At 42.1% G+C, this 14,624-nt stretch overlaps 1 protein-coding gene across 1 annotated transcript in view; it reads right to left on the reverse strand.

Annotated features, from left to right (window-relative positions):
- Positions 1–14,624, reverse strand: part of ADAMTS20 (ADAM metallopeptidase with thrombospondin type 1 motif 20) — a 198,095-nt gene that overhangs the window by 80,766 nt on the left and 102,705 nt on the right. The window contains exons 14-16 of the mRNA XM_039914736.1: positions 4,949–5,094; positions 376–557; positions 136–272 (exon numbers count right to left, since the gene is read on the reverse strand). Coding sequence (XP_039770670.1) covers positions 136–272; positions 376–557; positions 4,949–5,094 — 465 coding nt within the window. The remainder of the gene's footprint in view (positions 1–135; positions 273–375; positions 558–4,948; positions 5,095–14,624) is intronic.

The raw sequence follows: 14,624 nt of genomic DNA on the forward strand, positions 1-14,624 counted from the left end.
AACCTACTGTCTATAATAACATGAATTATCATTCCTGACAAAATTTGCTTAATTTGCAATTCAATGCCATTTCCCTGGAAAAAAAATATACATCAGACTCCCAGTTAGGATTCAAATTAAAATATAATTAATTACCCTGCACAAGCCTTGAACGCATAGATCATTGGTTTCGGTTCCACAAGGTGTACCATCGGCAACCCTGTCCCTCAACTGGTAGTAGTAGGTAGTCCCAGCAACCCGGCAAAAGAGTTTACAGCGATCCTTCATGGCGACTGCAAAGAAACACGACTTGATTTTTGCCTCCTATAATATCCGGATAACAATTTCTTTTAAAGAGAATTCCAAATACCCATGGAATAAAGTCCAGTTACTTACTGCCACTGTATTTTGGAAGCCATCTCACATTAGGTGAAAGACCGTTGATGTTGAAATGTTTACCGTCAAAACTAGAGCACTGCTCCTCACGAAAATCTTGTGTGCCTTTTGGACATGAATCAGTGTTACATGATCGAAATTTCATCCTGCGGCCCACACAGAACTTTCCTCCGTTTCTTGGCCTAGTCAAATTCATTACATTTTAAAGCACATCAGTTATTATACTTCTGCCATTACTTCTAAACCTGTACCACTTTTCTAAATGCAGTGCACGAGATCCTTCTGGAAAAGTCTTCACTACCTTGTTGGAATCCCTGGGCTATCGTTGGCATGTCTCTCTAAAGCATATTTTATTCGACTTACACAGTAGAAGGAATACGTTCTATTAACACCCAAGGTAGGATCCTGCTTTAGCGTTCTTCTCTTCCCAAAGGAAAGGGTAATTTATTGTAAGCTTGTGGTGGGCAGGGAATGTGTCTATTGTTCCCCAAAGTGCTTAGTACAGTGCTCTGCACACAGTAAGCGTTCAATAGATATGATTAGAGGAATAACTGGAGAGGTTTCGATCCCAGGTGATTTTCTAGACTGAGAGCCCGGTGTGGGCATGGATTGTCTCTCTTTATTGCTGAATTGTACTTTCCAAGCACTTAGTACAGTGCTCTGCACATATTAAGTGCTCAGTAAATACAACTGAAAGAATTTACAAGCAGACTCCGCACTAGAGAACAAGCACTGGGAGAAACCCACTCTCCCTATAATAATTCTCTCAAACCCAACCCCTGGAGTCAGCTCACTTGTGCATTTAAGAAGCAGTGTGGCTCAGTGGAAAGACCCCGGACTTGGGAGTCAGAGGTCGTGGGTTCTAATCCGGGCTCTGCCACTTGTCAGTTGTGTGACTTTGGGAAAGTCACTTAACTTCCCTGGGCCTCAGTTACCTCATCTATAAAATGGGGATTGAGAATGTGAGCCTCACGTGGGACAGGGACTCTGTCCAACCCGATCTGTTTTTATCCACCCCAGCACTTGGTACAGTGCCTGGCACATAGTTAAGTGCTTAACAAATACCATAATTATTATTATTATTATTGTTTAATGGCTTGGGGACCCCCTAAATTTGACCCTCCTCCTACCAACATTGGTTTGCCTCAAAACCAACCATTGAAACTAATTGAAACATAGTTTGGCCTTTGGATTCCTTAATATCTCTATGACTAATATAAGAGCTCCACAAATGATCTATTATCCAGGGATCAAACCTTCTCCTCAACTACAATATTTGCATTCTCATTCTGAGATAAATGGCACTAAAGATATTTTTGAATGACCAAACAGAGGAAAACAATGTCGGTTAATTCAAAAAACATATTGCCAACTATTAAATTAATTAAAACCATAGAGATAGAGCTTAATTTGATTATAATTTCACGATAGAACCGAGAGGTTTATGACAGGATACATATACAAACCGAGGTAGTGTTTAAGTATGCAATTAGCAAAGAGATATAATTTTACAGTTGTATATATTATAACCTAATGAGACTATAATGCACAAATTGCATATAATAGCATCATCTTGTAGCAATTAAATTCATACGAAAAAAATAGTAAAATATTTATGTCATAAATGGAGGAAACCCTCTTCTTCTTCCATCAGCCTGTGAAAACCTACAGTTCCATTAGCTCTCATTTTTTGTTCTGCAGGTCTGGTGAAATTGGGATAAAAATATGTTCCTTTTCATTGTAACATTCTGCTGAAAGCTAAGAATAGTTCACCTGCTGAGACAGCTGGGCAATACCAAAAAGTCCTCCTGCCCAACCTCAGGAAGATTTAAAGGTACCCCAAGGACAACTAGAATGTTCAGCTGGGCTTTGGACAACTCCATGGCAACCGACGAAAGCTGACCCAAATCTGTTACAGCTGAACAGTTAGGCAGGTAACAACAAATTGAGCACTGCTAGTTCATAATGACATTTTCTCTCTTTAATTTGGTATGAAATTAGTAAGCACACGGAATTAATTTGTTTATGCCACAGAAGATCTTGATGATGCAAGTCAGAACACTAAAACATAGTAAAATAATAACAAAGTAAACTGTGGGTTCTGCAAAACTGTCAGCCTATGTAAGGATGCTATGGCCCGGTTGAATTGTACTGTATTTGCAAGGTAGTTAACCAATAAATGGCATTCATTGAATGCTAATTGTGTGCAAAGCACTGTACTAAGCACTTGGGAAAGTTCAGTACAATAAAGTCTGAAGACACAATCCCCAGGCTTGGAAATCCTGGGGAACTGGGTTATAATCCCAAATCGCTGTGTGATCTTGAGCAAGTCATTTGACTCCTCTATGCCTTTGTTTTCTCAGCTGTGAAATGGGAATTCAATGCCTATGCTCCCTTCTACTTGGACTGTGAGCCCCATGTGGGACGGGGACTCTGTCCAACCTGACAGACTCAACTACCTCAGTGCTCTGAACAGTGCTTGATCCACAGTAAGTGCTTAACAAATGCCATAAAAAATAAGCTTATGTACCGGAAAAAGAACTATGGTTCTCATCCAGCCCACTGAATTAATATTTCTACCTGAAGTTCATCTCATAGATAAGGAAACAAAAGCACTATCTGCTTGTCATTTGAAGACACGGTAACTCTGATCAGGGTCTTCAACTGTTCTGTAGAAGCAGGACACTTAACCATGTCTCTTAAAAAAGAAATTCAAGAAAAGATTATAGAATCCATAGCCTGTAGTAAGTGCTAAATGCTTTTGCCAGAACCTGTGTCTTTACTATTCATTTTGGCTACAAATGTTAGGAAATTAGGGAATGCTCATCTGTGAACCTCAGTCCATTTGGGTACAGATAGCAGTGTCCAATGGAACAACTTGAGTGTGTCTGCACAGCATCGGATAACATGAATTAAAAAGTGTGAATTTTCCTAAGAATGGATTTTGGCAAGAAGATGACTCCTGAATTTTAGGTAAAAGGGGTGTGCTCTACTTGTGTAAGCTCCCTGTGGGCAGGGAATGTGTCTACCAACTCTGTTATACTTTACTCGTAAGTCACTTCACTTCTCTATGTCTCAGTTACCTCATCTGTAAAATGGGGATTAAGATGTTGAGCCCCACGTGGGTCAACCTGATTAGCTGGTATCTACCCCAGCGCTTAGGACAGTGATTGGCGCACAGTAAGCGCTTAACAAATAGCATCATTATTATTATTATTGTTATTTAGTTCTTAGAACAGTGTTCTGCATACAGTTAGCATTCAATAAATAGGATCGATTGATTGATGTAGTAGGCTGAGCCATTACAACAGATGGAACTTGTATTCTGACATAATGTTTACTTTTGTTTGTTTTTTTTCTTACTGGGGAAGGCAGCTTCACCTACAGGAAAGAGCAGAGTACTAGGAGTCAAGAAACCTGGAAAGGAGTCCTAGCTCTACCACTGGTCTGCTGTGTGACCTTGGACAAGTCATTTAACACCTTTGGGCCTCAGATTTCTTATCTGAACATTGGGAATGTGAGAGATTGTGAACCCATGAGGGCAAAGGACTGTGACAAAACTCATAATCTTGTACTTACCCCACTGGTCAGTATACAATAAGTGCTTAATAAACCCCCAAATAATAGTAACAATTGTGATACTGGTTAAATGCTTGCTGGGGGCTAAGCACTGTACTAAGTGTTGGGATATTTAAGCAGATCAGACAGACACAGTCACAATATAAACGGGAGGGAGAACAATTATTATTATCATCACAATTAAACTAAATGTTTGATTAAAGGGACAGTCAATACTAAAGTTATTATTTTTGTTAATGTTACCCAAATATACTTGTGGGCAGTGAACATGTCTACCAATTCTGTTATACTGTAATCTCCCAAAGGCTTAGCATAGGGTTCTGTGCACAGTACGTGCTTAATAAATATGGTTGATTAATGGATTGATTGATTTCTCAATTCAAAACAAATTAGAAAATGTCAACAAAGGAAAAGTCTTCTGATTAGGATCAAGCCCATGATTATAATTAAGTGCCATCTGAAATTTGAAATTCATAATATGCCTTAAAGGAACAGGAAATTTGGGGAATAACAGAGACCTGAGGGCTAACCACAAGTCTGAAAACTGAATGAAATGGACAATTAGCTTGGGGTGACTGGAGAGCACCTTAATATTTCTCGACTTATACTGTCAAGACATTTGTGACCCACAGAGACTACTGACTCATCTCTCCCAGAATGCCCTGCTCTCCATCTACAATCGTTCTGGTAGTGGATCTGTAGAGTTTTCTCGGTAAAAACATGGAAGTAGTTTACCATCGCCTCCTTCCGTGCAGTAAACTTGAATCTCTACCCTCGACTCTCTCCTATGCCTCTGCTGCCCAGCACAGGTGAGTTTTGACTTGTAGCAGATTGCCTGCCACTTGCTAGCCACTGCCCAAGCTAGGAACGGAAGGATAGGCCTCCGCTTGACTCTCCCTCCCGTAGGCGAGACTGGTAGAGTATTGGAAATTCTCCAGGTGTGATCCCGAGAGGGTCTTTAATATGTAGTGATATGATAATGAGAAAGACGTACTCAGGCCGGTTACAGAGTCTTGCTGTGCTTTTGATTCCACCTCCACACGTTCTTGAACATGAACTATAAGGTCCCCAAGGTCCCCACTGACCATCGACGAGACGGGTTTCCATATCTTTGCTTACACAGAGTCCATGACGACAGTGCTATGGAAATAGCAATGATAAAACAATGTAATTATGTGCCCGAAAGAAGATCATCATTACCACCATCATCATTTACTGAGTTTCTACTGCATATCAAACACTAAGACTAGATACTAGAGCACATAATAATAATATCTATTATTATTACTAGTATTATGATAGCATAATAAAAATATCTCCTCCAAGAAGCCTTCCCTGACTAAGCCCTCCTTTCCTCTTCTACCACTCCCTTCTGCGTCACCCTGACTTGCTCCTTTTATTCATCCCCCCCCATCTCCACAGCACATATGTATATATCTGTAACTTATTTATTTATGTCTGTCTCCCCCTCTAGACTGTGAGCTCTACCCATTTGTTATTGTATTGTACTCTCCCAAGCGATTAGCCCAGTGCTTTGCACACACTAAGCATTCAGTAAATACGATTGAATGAATGAATTAGAGGACAAGGTGCCTGTCCTTGAGGCATTTACAATATCATGAGGCACACAGAAGACTCCAATTAGGTATTAACAAAAAGAACAGTAAAAAACACAGGTACAAATGGTGATGACAAAATCATTAAATGAATAGAATGTATAAAATTAATAATAATAATGAAGTATTTTTATTAAGCTCTTACTATGTGCCAAGCACTGTTCTAAGCACTGGGGTAGATACAAGGTTATTAGGTCGTTCCACGTGGGGCTCAGTCTTAATCGTCATTTTACAGATAAGGTCACTGAGGCACAGAGAAGTTAAGTGACTTGCTCAAAGTTCCACAACTGACAAGTGGTGGAAGCGGAACTAAAACCTATGACCTCTGACTCCCAAGCCCATGCTCTTTCCACTAAGCCACGCTGCTTCTCAGCTTGAATATAAAAGAGATATTAGGGTTGGCTGATAGGATGACATGACCAGGGAAGGTAAAGATTAGTATCAGCTTATTCCCTGTGCCCTGATCTCAATCGTCTATCTCACTAAGCCCTTCCCTACATCTTTCCTCTGGCCTGGAACTCCCTCCCTTGGGCCTGGGAGTCAGAAGGTCATGGGTTCTAATCCCGATTCCACTTGTCTGTTGTGTGACCTTGGGCACATCACTTAGCTTCTCTGTGCCTCAAATACCGTATTTGTAAAAAATGGGAATTAAGAGTATGAGCCCAATGTGGGACAGGGACTGTGTCCAAATTGATTAACTTGTATCCACCCCAGTGCTTAGAACAGTGCTGGCACAGAGTAAGTGCTTAACAAGTACCATTATTATTATATACACCAGACCACCACTCTCCCCACCAAACAGCATGGCATAATAAACACAGCATAGGCCTGGGAGTCAGAAGGTCATGGGTTCTAATCCCGGCTCCACCATTTGTCTGCCATGTGACCTTGGGCAGGTCACTTCTCTGTGCCTCTGTTACCTCATCTGTAAAATGGGGAGTGAGACCGTGAGTACCCCATGGGACAGGGACTGTATCCAACCTGATATGCTTGCATCCTCCCCAGTGCTTAATACTGTGCCTGGCACATAATAAGCACTTAATAAGTACTATCATCATCAACTTCAAAGCCATATTAAGGTCACATCTCCTCCAAGAAGCCTTCGCCTATTAAGCCCTTCTTTCCCCAACTCCCTCTCCTTCTGCATCTTCTATGTATTCGGATCTATGGTCTTCGGGCATTTGTTGGCATTCATCCACCTTCAACCCCACAGCCCTTATGTCTGTATCTAAAAATTATATATTGTAAATTATTTATTTATATTAATGTCTACCTTCCTTCTAGGTAGCACACTTGCTGAGGAGAGAGAACCTGTATACTCACTCTGTTGTACTGGATTCATTCATTCAGTCACATTTATTAAGCACTTACTGTATGCAGAACACTGTACTAACCGCTTGGACAAGTCAAATACAACAAAAAACAGTGACATTCCCTACCCACAACGGGCTCACAGTCTAGAGGGAGGAAGACAGACATCAATATAAATATCTAAAATTACAGATCTATACATAAGTGCTGTGGGGCTCGGGATGGGGGAGAAGAGCAAAGGGAGCAAATCAGGGTAATGCAGAAGGGAGTGGGAGATTAGGAAAAGTGGGGTTTAGTCTGGGAAGGCCTCTTGGAGGAGATGGGCCTTCAATAAGGTTTTGAAGGGGGGAAGAGTAACTGTACTCTCCCAAATGCTTAGCATAGTGCTCTGCACACAGTAAGCTCTCAATAAATTCTATCGATTAACTAGTTGGAACTGGAATAATTTTAGAAGGGCTTGGATTTTGGAAGGCCATGGTTTGGTAGGTTGGACCTTGGGCAAGTAAAGTGAGTAAAGAGGTGAGAGGTTAACAGAGAGGTTAACTTGGGAGAGCAGAGAGTGTCAACTGGGATGTAGCAGGAGGGAAGAGTGGCACTGTAAAATAAGAGGCAGCTGGTTGAGAGACATAACTTCAGTGGTCCAAGCTTGGACTGATGTGGAGAGAAGTGATTACTCTTGGGAGATTTTAAGCAGGGGAGTTATTTTCTTTTTATGGTGTCTGTTAAAGTGCTTACTATGTTCCAGGAACTGTGCTTACAGCTGGGGTAGATACAAGGTAATCAGCTTGGACACAGTTCATGTTCCAAATAGGGCTCACAGTCTTTATCCCCATTTTACAGATGAAGTAACTAAGGCACACAAAAGTTAAGTGACTTGCCCAAGATCATACAGCAGATGGGTGGCAGAGCCGGAATTGGAGCCCAGGTCCTTCTGAATCCCAGGCCTGTGCTTTAACCACTAGGTAATGCCAGCTTCTCAAGGTATGGGATATGCATTCTGAACACCATTTGAAAAGATTATTTCGATAAGAACATTTAGGGAACACTAGGAAGTGGAGAAGCTGAGAAAAGGAGGATAACAGTTCTGTATACAGTGATAAGAAAATCAGAGAGATAAGAGGGAAGATGCGGAGTTCTGTTTTGGATATACTAAATTGAAGGTTTTGGCGGTACATTCAAGAAGAGATGTCCTTCAGGACAGGAGAAATTAAGAGACTGCAGAGAAGAGAAAGATTGTGGATAAGAGAGGTAGATTTGGGAATAATCTGTGCAGAGGCAGTAGCTTAAACCATGGGAGCAAATGAGTTCTTCAAGGGAGTGGGTAATAATAATAATTATGGTATTTGATAAGCACTTACTATGTGCCAAGCATTGTTCTAAGCACTGGTGTAGACAGAGAATAGAAGGAGACCCAGAACTGAGGCTTGGGGCACTTCCACCGTTAGGGAATGGGAAGCAGATGAGGAGCCAGTGAGAGAAGCTGAGAAAGTGCGGCCGAAGAGAGATGAGGAGAACGAAGAAAAGTCTGTATCACTGAAGTCAAGGAGAAGGAGGTACTCCACAGTATCCAAGGCATCTGGTTATGGCAGTGTCGAAGAATACTGGTTATACTGAATTTTTCCCAGAAAAAATATGAGCCTGACGTGCAACTTCGGGTAGGACAGTGTTGCATTGTGCTGCCTGGTCTCACCCTCTGCCAGGAAATCCATGGGACAGACTGCTTGGCTACGGCAGTCATGGCTGTGGTGAGAGCAAAAATTCCATGGAGCACAGAGCTGGGAACTGGGATTTGGCAGGCAGCAACTGAGGTTCAGCAGCAGAAAGAGAAAAGTTACAATGGAATGTGAGTGAGGGCAGCTCTGAGCCCCAGCTTCCCAGAATGGCTGATGCCGCTTCCCGTCTTCACAGGGTTACCTACACCTCCACACCTACCAGTGGTGGAAGCATCTCGAAGGAGCCTGTGGCTGTATCTACTTCCCCGCCACTTTCAGGCAGTGCCAGGTATAAAAAGCCTTACCCATTTCCCAGAAAAGTCACACAAAGCCCACTTATTTCTTTGAGCACACAGAGAAGCTTCTATCTTACTGCATTTCTGATCTGTAAAATTCTGATCTGTAAATTCTGGGGCCCGATCCAGGGGTGAACACTTCCCCGGTACGCAGAGGGATCACTTTCTTGTGTTGGTTAAGTATGTTTCCCGATCACCTCTGTGATTAGCATAATTGGACAAGGGGGCCAAATTATCTTTAAAATGGTGGAGAAGTCATGGTCTGATGTATCTGGAGAGGGAAGGCTGGAGAAATCAGTCCATCAATGGCATTTATTGAGCACTTACTGTATGCAGAGCACTGTACGAAGCGCTTGGGAAAGCACAATATGATAGATTAGGTAGACACGTTCCGTGCCCACAATGAGTGAATGTCTAGAGGGTGAAAGCGACATAAATATAAATGAATAAATCATAGCTACTTAAATAATTATTGTGGGGCTGAAGGTGGAGGGAATGTCAATTGCTTTAAGGGTAGAGATCCAAGAAAGGGAATGAACAAGAGGGCAGAAGCAGAAATAACAGCCAGGGCCTGTGAAAAGCTTTGTTTGGGAAACGCCAACAGTGTGATTTGTGGTAGCAGTTGAAAAGGGCAGGTACATCAGAGAAAAACTACTGGAGTGCCTTTGAAGTTAATGGCGAGGTATTTTTTGACTGATTCTCTGAACTGTAATGAGATGTACATCCCCTTGATTCTATTTATCATGATAATGTTGTCTTATTTTTGTTTTGTTCTGTTTTGCTTTTCTGTCTGTCTCCCCTGATTAGACTGTGAGCTCATCATTGGGCAGGGATTATTTCTATCTGTTGCCGAATTGTACATTCCAAGCGCTTAGTACAGTGGAGAGCACATAGTGAGCGCTCAATAAATACTATTGAATGAATGAATAAACTTGTTTCTAGACTGTAATCTCACTGTGGCCAGGGAACTAATTTTTTTTATTGGTACTGATGTCTGTTTATTTGTACCGATGTCTGTCTCCCCCCCCAGACTGAGAGCTCCTTGTGGGCAGGAATTGTCACTGTTTATTGTTGCACTGTACTTTCCCAAGCGCTTAGTACTGTGCTCTGCACACAATAAGTGCTTATAAATACATCTGGGAAGAAGGAAGGAAGGAGGGAGGGAAGGAGGGATGGAACGAAGGAGGGACTTTAGCAAGCACTTTACTAAGCACTTGATGCAATGCTACGACTTGGAGTACGGGGAGTTATTTGAAGAGAGCTTGTTTGAAGAGATGGAATTTTAAGGAGACTTTGGATGAAGGGGAATCTACGGTCTGTCAGAGTGTCTTAGTGGAAAGAGCACAGGCTTGGGAGTCAGAGGTCGTGGGTTCTAATCCCAGCTCCGCCACTGTCAGCTGTATGACCTTGGGCAAGTCACTTAACTTCTCTGTGCCTCAGTTACTTCATCTGTAAAATGGGGATTAAGACTGTGAGCCCCAAGTGGGACAACCTGATTATCTTGTATCCACTCCAGCGCTTAGAACAGTGCTTGGCATGTAGTAAGCACTTATCAAACACCATAATTATTATTAGTAATATTATTGCCAGATTCGAGAAGAGGGAGGTTCTAGGTCATGGGAATAGCATGAGTTAAAGGAGGAAGGTGAGAAAGTCAAGATGGAGGTGCGGTTAGAAGATTCATTGTGAGGAACAAAGAGAGAGGACTGGGGAAGAGTGGGGAAAGACAGCAGACAGACATTTAGCTTCCTGAAGTCAGGGATGGTGTCTTCTGACTCTACTGTACCCTTCCATTCACTCAGTAGAAATTGTGGTCTCCGCCCACAATGGGTGTTCAGGAAACACTACAGACTGATTGAAACAATGGGGAAAGTGAGTAGAGAATTCTGAAGTTGATGCAGAAAGGAATGAGAAGAACTGGAAGGTTTTGAGGAGGGGGAAGATATTCATTCATTCATTCAATACTATTTATTGAGCACTTACTATGTGCACAGCACTGTACTAAGCGCTTGGAGTGTACAATTCGGCAACTGATAGCGATGATCCCTGCCCAATGACGGGCTCAGTCTAAATGGGGGAGACAGACAGCAAAGCAAAACAGAACAAAACAAAAACAGGACAACATCAACAAGATAAATAGAATGAAGGGGATGTGATGTGTGAGACTTCAGTGGAGGACGAGGGAGGGAGGAGGAGGTCAGCGTGGCGCAGTGGATAGAGAGAGGATGGGCCTGGGAGTCAGAAGATCATGGGTTCTAATCCCAGCTCTGCCACTTGTCTGCTGTGTCACCTTGGGCAAGTCACTTCACTTCTCTAGGCCTCAGTTACCTCATCTGGAAAATGGGGATTGAGATTGGGACCCCCACAGGGGCAGGGACTGTGTCCAACCCAATTTACTTGTATCCACTCCAGGGCTTAGTACAGTGTCTGGGATATAGTAAGCACTTAACAGATACCACAACTATTATTATATGTGCTGAATGATGATTTCAGAAGATAATGGGTTCGAATCCCGGCTCTGCCACTTGTCAGCTGTGTGACTGTGGGCAAGTCACTTAATTTCTCTGTGCCTCAGTTCCCTCAGCTGTAAAATGGGAATTAACTGTGAGCCTCACGTGGGACAACCTGATTACCCTGTATCCACCCCAGCGCTTAGAACAGTGCTCTGCACATAGTAAGCGCTTAACAAATACCAACATTATTATAATCCAGGGCCCAGAGTGTAACATATTTTGAACAGTGCCAGATACAGTAGTCTAATAGGGAGAAGATAAAGGCTGACCTTGGGTGGAATTTCTTCGACAAAAAAGGATAGAGTGGAGTGGATGAATACTGTAGACAAAGAAGCAGGGAATGTTACAGTGGGCTGAAGGTGATGGTTAAAAGATGACAGCAAGATTGAAAACTTCAGAGACAGGTTGGGTGGTGGCAGTCGATTTAGACTGTGAGCTGGACAGAGAAGCAGCGTGAGGTCGCAGAAAGAGCCAGGGCTTGGGAGTCAGAGGACGTGGGTTCTAATCCCAGCTACACCACCCGTCTGTTATGTGACCTTGGGCAAGCCACTCAACTTCTCTGTGCCTCAGTTACCTCATCAGTAAAATGGGGCTTAAGACTGTGAACCCCATGTGGGACAACCTGATTACCTTGTATCTATCCCAGTGCTTAGAACAGTGCTTGGCACATAGCCCTTAACAAATACAATAATATTTTTCGGGGGGACATTGGGCAGGGATTCTGTTGGATCTCACTGCACTATATCTGTGCCAGCACTTAGCACAATGCTTTGCATGTGATAAGCACTTAACAAATACTACTAATATTATTATTATCATTATTAGTAGTAGTATTGCCAACTGTGATAGGCAAGTTAGAAAACCTGGATTTGGGAGGGAGGATGTGGAGTCAAGCTTCATTATTATTAATAATAATAATAGTAATAATAACAATAGTACTTGTTAAGTGTTTACTATGTGCCAAGCACTGTTCTCAGCACTGGGGTACATACAAGTTAATCAAGTTGCACACAGTCCCTGTCCCACATTGGATTCACACTGCTAATGCCGACGTTACAGATGAAGTAACTGAAGCTCAGAGTAGTTGAGTGAGTTGCCCGAGATCACAAAGCAGACATGTGGCAGAGCTGGGATTGGAACCCAGGTCCTTCTGACTCCCGGGCCCACTGTCTATCCACTAAGCCACACCATTTCTCATGTTTTACCCATACTGAGTTTAAGATGCTGATGGGATACTCATGTGAAGATAGCCTATGAAGGAAAAAATGCCCCGTCACTACATTAGTAGCTTTCGACTGAACATAAGGATACCAAGATCCTTACATGCCATGCTTGCATAATCTAGTAGGAAAGCTCATTTAAATAGATTTATTCCAGCAGGATCTCAAGGACTGTCAGCCAGCCTTAAATTAGATATTAGATATTTCATTTCAATTGTGCATTTCAAGTAAACATCTATTTCCTATTTCTTCTAACCATGGCATTAAATGAAAATTTAAATCTACAATTCAAATAGATTGTTATAATACATTACATTATTTAGAAGTCCCTCTTGTTACCATCTGGCCTAAAAATAATTTCCATCATTTTTGATTCTTGCAATCATTATGTTTCACCACATAAGTGGTCTACCACATAAACACACAATTATTTATGATAAAGGAAGACTAAGATAAAAGGCAGTGCAGATGAGATAAATATTTAATTTCATTTAATAGCTTCCAAATTTCCAACAAATTTAACGGTGCTGTAACTAGCAGCTAAAAATGATTTTTCCCTCCCCTGGTGACTTTTCTGATGGAGGCGGGTGGCATATTCTGATGGAAAGAACTTGGGGCTGTTAGTCACGAGACCCGGGTTCTAATTCCAGCTCTGCCACTGACTGCTTTGAGATCTTGGACTAGTCGCTTCACCTCTCTGTGCTTATAATGTGCTCATCTTCAAAACAGGGTTAAAATATCTGGTTCCCCTACATCTTAGATTGCAAGCAACATGTGGGAAAGGGACTGCGTCTGATGACTGTATTGTATCCACTCTAGCACTTAGCATGGTGCTTGGCACATAGTGAGAACTCAAAAAATATTACTAATAAGAACAGTGGTTTTTGTTAAACACTTACTATGTGTCAAGCATTGTTCTAAGCGCTGAGGAAGATACAGGATGATCAAGTCAGACACAAGTTCCTGTTCCACATGAAGCTCATAGTCTAAGTAGGAGGGAGGACAGGTATTGAATCCCCATTTCACAGATGAGGTAACTGAGGCAGAAAGAAGCAAAGTGACGTGCCCAAGGTCACGCAGCAGGCACGTAGTGAAGTAGGGATTAGAGCCCAGGTCCTCTGACTCCCAAACCTGTGCTCTTTCCATTAGGCCATGTTTCTTCTCTTTTACTAAAATATGAAGCATAAGAATAAGTTCTAGGCCAGTTCTTTCTGGCCTGGAACACCCTCCCTCCTCAAATCCTACAATCGCTCTCCACCCCCTTCAAAGCCTTATTGAAGGTGCATCTCCTCCAAGAGGCCTTCCTTGACTAAGCCCCCCTTTCCTCTTCTCCCACTCCATTCTGCATCACCCTGACTTGCACCCTTTATTCATACCCCGGTCCCAGTGCCACAGCACTTAATGTACATATCTGTAATTTATTTATTCAGATTACTGCCTGTCCCCCCCTCTAGACTGTAAACTCACGGTGGGCAGGGAATATGTCTGTTTGTTGTTGTATCGTACTCTGATGACAATTTTTCTTTCCTGGAATCAATAATCAATAATAAAGGAAATAGTAGCCAAGAAATATGCTGAAGATTAATGTTAGGAAGATTTGCAAAGAAGAGCCTGGAAAAAGTCATGAAATGTGCTTATGTAACAATTGCCACAAAAATGCAAATTGTCAACTCTCTGTCACAATGTATGGATCCAAAAGCTGGACAGTGTAAAAACAGGTTAGAAAAGAACTTCGATTCTTTTGAAATGTGGTGTTGGAGAAGGCTTTTGCAAATCCCGTGAACTGCCCCAAAAACTAATAAATGGATTATGGAGCAAATGAAACCAAAGTGGTCTTTGGAAGACCAAATGATGACTTAGATTAGCATATTTTGGACACATAATCAGGAGGACTGATTCTCTGGAGAAGACACTAATGCTAGGAAAAGTCCAGGGAAAGCATGGAAGAGGCAGACCAGCAGCTAGATGGACAGAGACCATAACAACGATAACGGAAGAACCA

Source organism: Ornithorhynchus anatinus, chromosome 2 (assembly GCF_004115215.2).
Source record: "Ornithorhynchus anatinus isolate Pmale09 chromosome 2, mOrnAna1.pri.v4, whole genome shotgun sequence".
In the NCBI taxonomy this organism is placed as follows: domain Eukaryota; kingdom Metazoa; phylum Chordata; class Mammalia; order Monotremata; family Ornithorhynchidae; genus Ornithorhynchus; species Ornithorhynchus anatinus.